The 2235-nt window shown below is 40.1% G+C and overlaps 1 protein-coding gene across 2 annotated transcripts in view; it reads left to right on the top strand.

The window, feature by feature from the left end:
- Window positions 1–817: 817 nt before the first annotated feature.
- immt (inner membrane protein, mitochondrial (mitofilin)) overlaps window positions 818–2235 on the top strand; it is a 21160-nt gene continuing 19742 nt past the window's right edge. For both annotated transcript variants that reach the window (XM_034882837.1, XM_034882838.1), the window contains exon 1: window positions 818–991. In XM_034882837.1, coding sequence (XP_034738728.1) covers window positions 950–991 — 42 coding nt within the window. In that variant the 5' untranslated portion in view covers window positions 818–949. The remainder of the gene's footprint in view (window positions 992–2235) is intronic.

The raw sequence follows: 2235 nt of genomic DNA on the forward strand, positions 1-2235 counted from the left end.
ACTCCAGGACCTACACGCCTCAGGAAGCTGTCCCCCCCAACTGGACCTCAGGCGTTGCAACTATTGTACTTCTGGCCAAAGCCACAGATAAAAAGAAAAAGAAGATGCCAAAGGTTAAGTTATTAGAAGCATCTTATCTGTTTGGTCAAAAAGCAATCATGTCACCAGAGCTTTAGAAAAGGCTCTGGTAAATTCTACTTTGGACTGAGGATGGCAGTATTGGGCAAACAAGCATTTATCCTGCCCAACATACAAAGGAAGAAACAGAAGAAGAAGAAGAAGAAGAAGAAGGTATAGAAAGATGGCAGAATGAATGGGATGCAGAGTTTAATGCTAGATATTGCCATAGAAATACAGAAGAATGGGACAGGGACAAGTGTTACTTCACTGAAGAAGTGGTCTATACCAGACTTAGATTAGGGCCCACAGGAAGGATGCTACATTACAAAAGGTAGGGAATGGTAGTGGCTAATGCATAGAATCCCAAGACACAGAAGATTTAGAACGCACTGGTTGTAGAATAAACTGGCAGGAAATGGAAGGAGATAACTTAATACATGATATACTTGAAGTAAAGGGAGAGACTTGCAGCTTTATTTATTTTTCTTAATTATACTGGTATTATAAAAAGAATATAAGTTGTTATTTTTGTTTTGTTTTTAATTAATACAAGCCTCTTGACCATAGACTGTTAATACAATTATTGTTCATTAAATAATACACAGTCTATGCTCTGGACTTTATTAAGTTCATGGTGTTACACATTCCTGTACAGTTGGTGGCGGTATACAACAACTAATGTGATGTGGCACTAAAATAAGAAGAAGAAGAAGAAGAAGAAGGGGCGGAAGAAAACGAAAAGTAGGACGAGAGGACTGCGGAGGAAAGAGCTACTGCTACTGTGCAGGTTAAGTTAATTAGCATTTGAGAAAAAGAGTGATTGTGGACCATGCTGAGGGCTTGTCTGAGAGGAGCTAATGCAACAGCCCGGGTAAGACTCGCAGCTACCCCTCTTTTACTGCACCAAGCTAGCTAACGTTGACGTTAACCGTGGAGCTACCATGTTGTCATTCACTGTGACCCACAGACTGCCCCAAGGTGCCATACTGGATTTTGTTGTAATCATGGCTGGGTTGTTACTATTAACATAACGGCAGGTTTTAGAATCATCCCGGTTATTCATTTAACGTAAAGATGTCAGAGAGAGCCAATGGAAACAATGCACTACGTCAGTGCTAGCCGGTTAGCTTCTAGTCTAACGTTAGTGACACATGACATTTCAACCATAATGTTTGCTGAATTGCAATATTTAAATAAACATAAAAATAACTCCGTCTGGTCCATGTATATATGTTAGTTAATAAAGTTAAGGTCGGGAAGGTAATTTAGCTACACTCTGAATTGTTATTTAAAAGCCTCGTGCACAAATGTCAGCTTCATGTTGGAAAAAGATCCAGTGCAATGGGTTAACGGTACCAGAGACGGGTCTTTTATTTAAGATTATTTTTGGGTTTTTTCCACTTTTTCAGTGTTTAACAGGACAGTCAAGTGAGAAAGGGGGGGAGACATGCGGAAATAGTCACAGGGCGGATTCGAACCATGGACCTCTTTCTCGAGGCATAAACCTCTCAGTTCATGTGTGCCCACTTTACCACTGAGCCAACCTGGTCACACAGGTCCGGAGTTTTGACGGGACCCTCCCTTTCTCTGACCCGGTAATGACATCATACGTTTCGGTCTGGCGTCGACCGGTAGAGCCCGGATAAGCAAACACTGTTGTCTTGTTATGACGTTATTGCTTCGCTTTATTTGCAGTCGCTAAAATTCAACCCTTAAATACTTTATGTATCTTATACACATGCAAGAGTGAAAATGTTATTAATAGCCATGACTGTAATATGATGAACATGTTGACGCACCACACTATGTTACTAACATATTGTAATTCTGGTGATTTTGGTATATGGCCATTTTATATTGATAACAACAAAGTATTATGAAATGAATACATGTATTTCAAGTGTTTTGATGGATGTATTTGTGGGAGTGGGCTTTGTACACAGTTTAACCTGTTATTGCTGAAACCTGGGTTTGAAATGCATAAAAATAGGACTTTATTTATGGTTTAACAAAACCTAAGAAACAGCACCAGAACAGCAAACATACACTCACCGGCCACTTTATTAGGTACCCCATGCTAGTAACGGGTTGGACCCCCTTTTGCCTTCAGAACTG

This window comes from Etheostoma cragini, chromosome 10 (genome assembly GCF_013103735.1).
Source record: "Etheostoma cragini isolate CJK2018 chromosome 10, CSU_Ecrag_1.0, whole genome shotgun sequence".
Lineage (NCBI taxonomy): Eukaryota > Metazoa > Chordata > Actinopteri > Perciformes > Percidae > Etheostoma > Etheostoma cragini.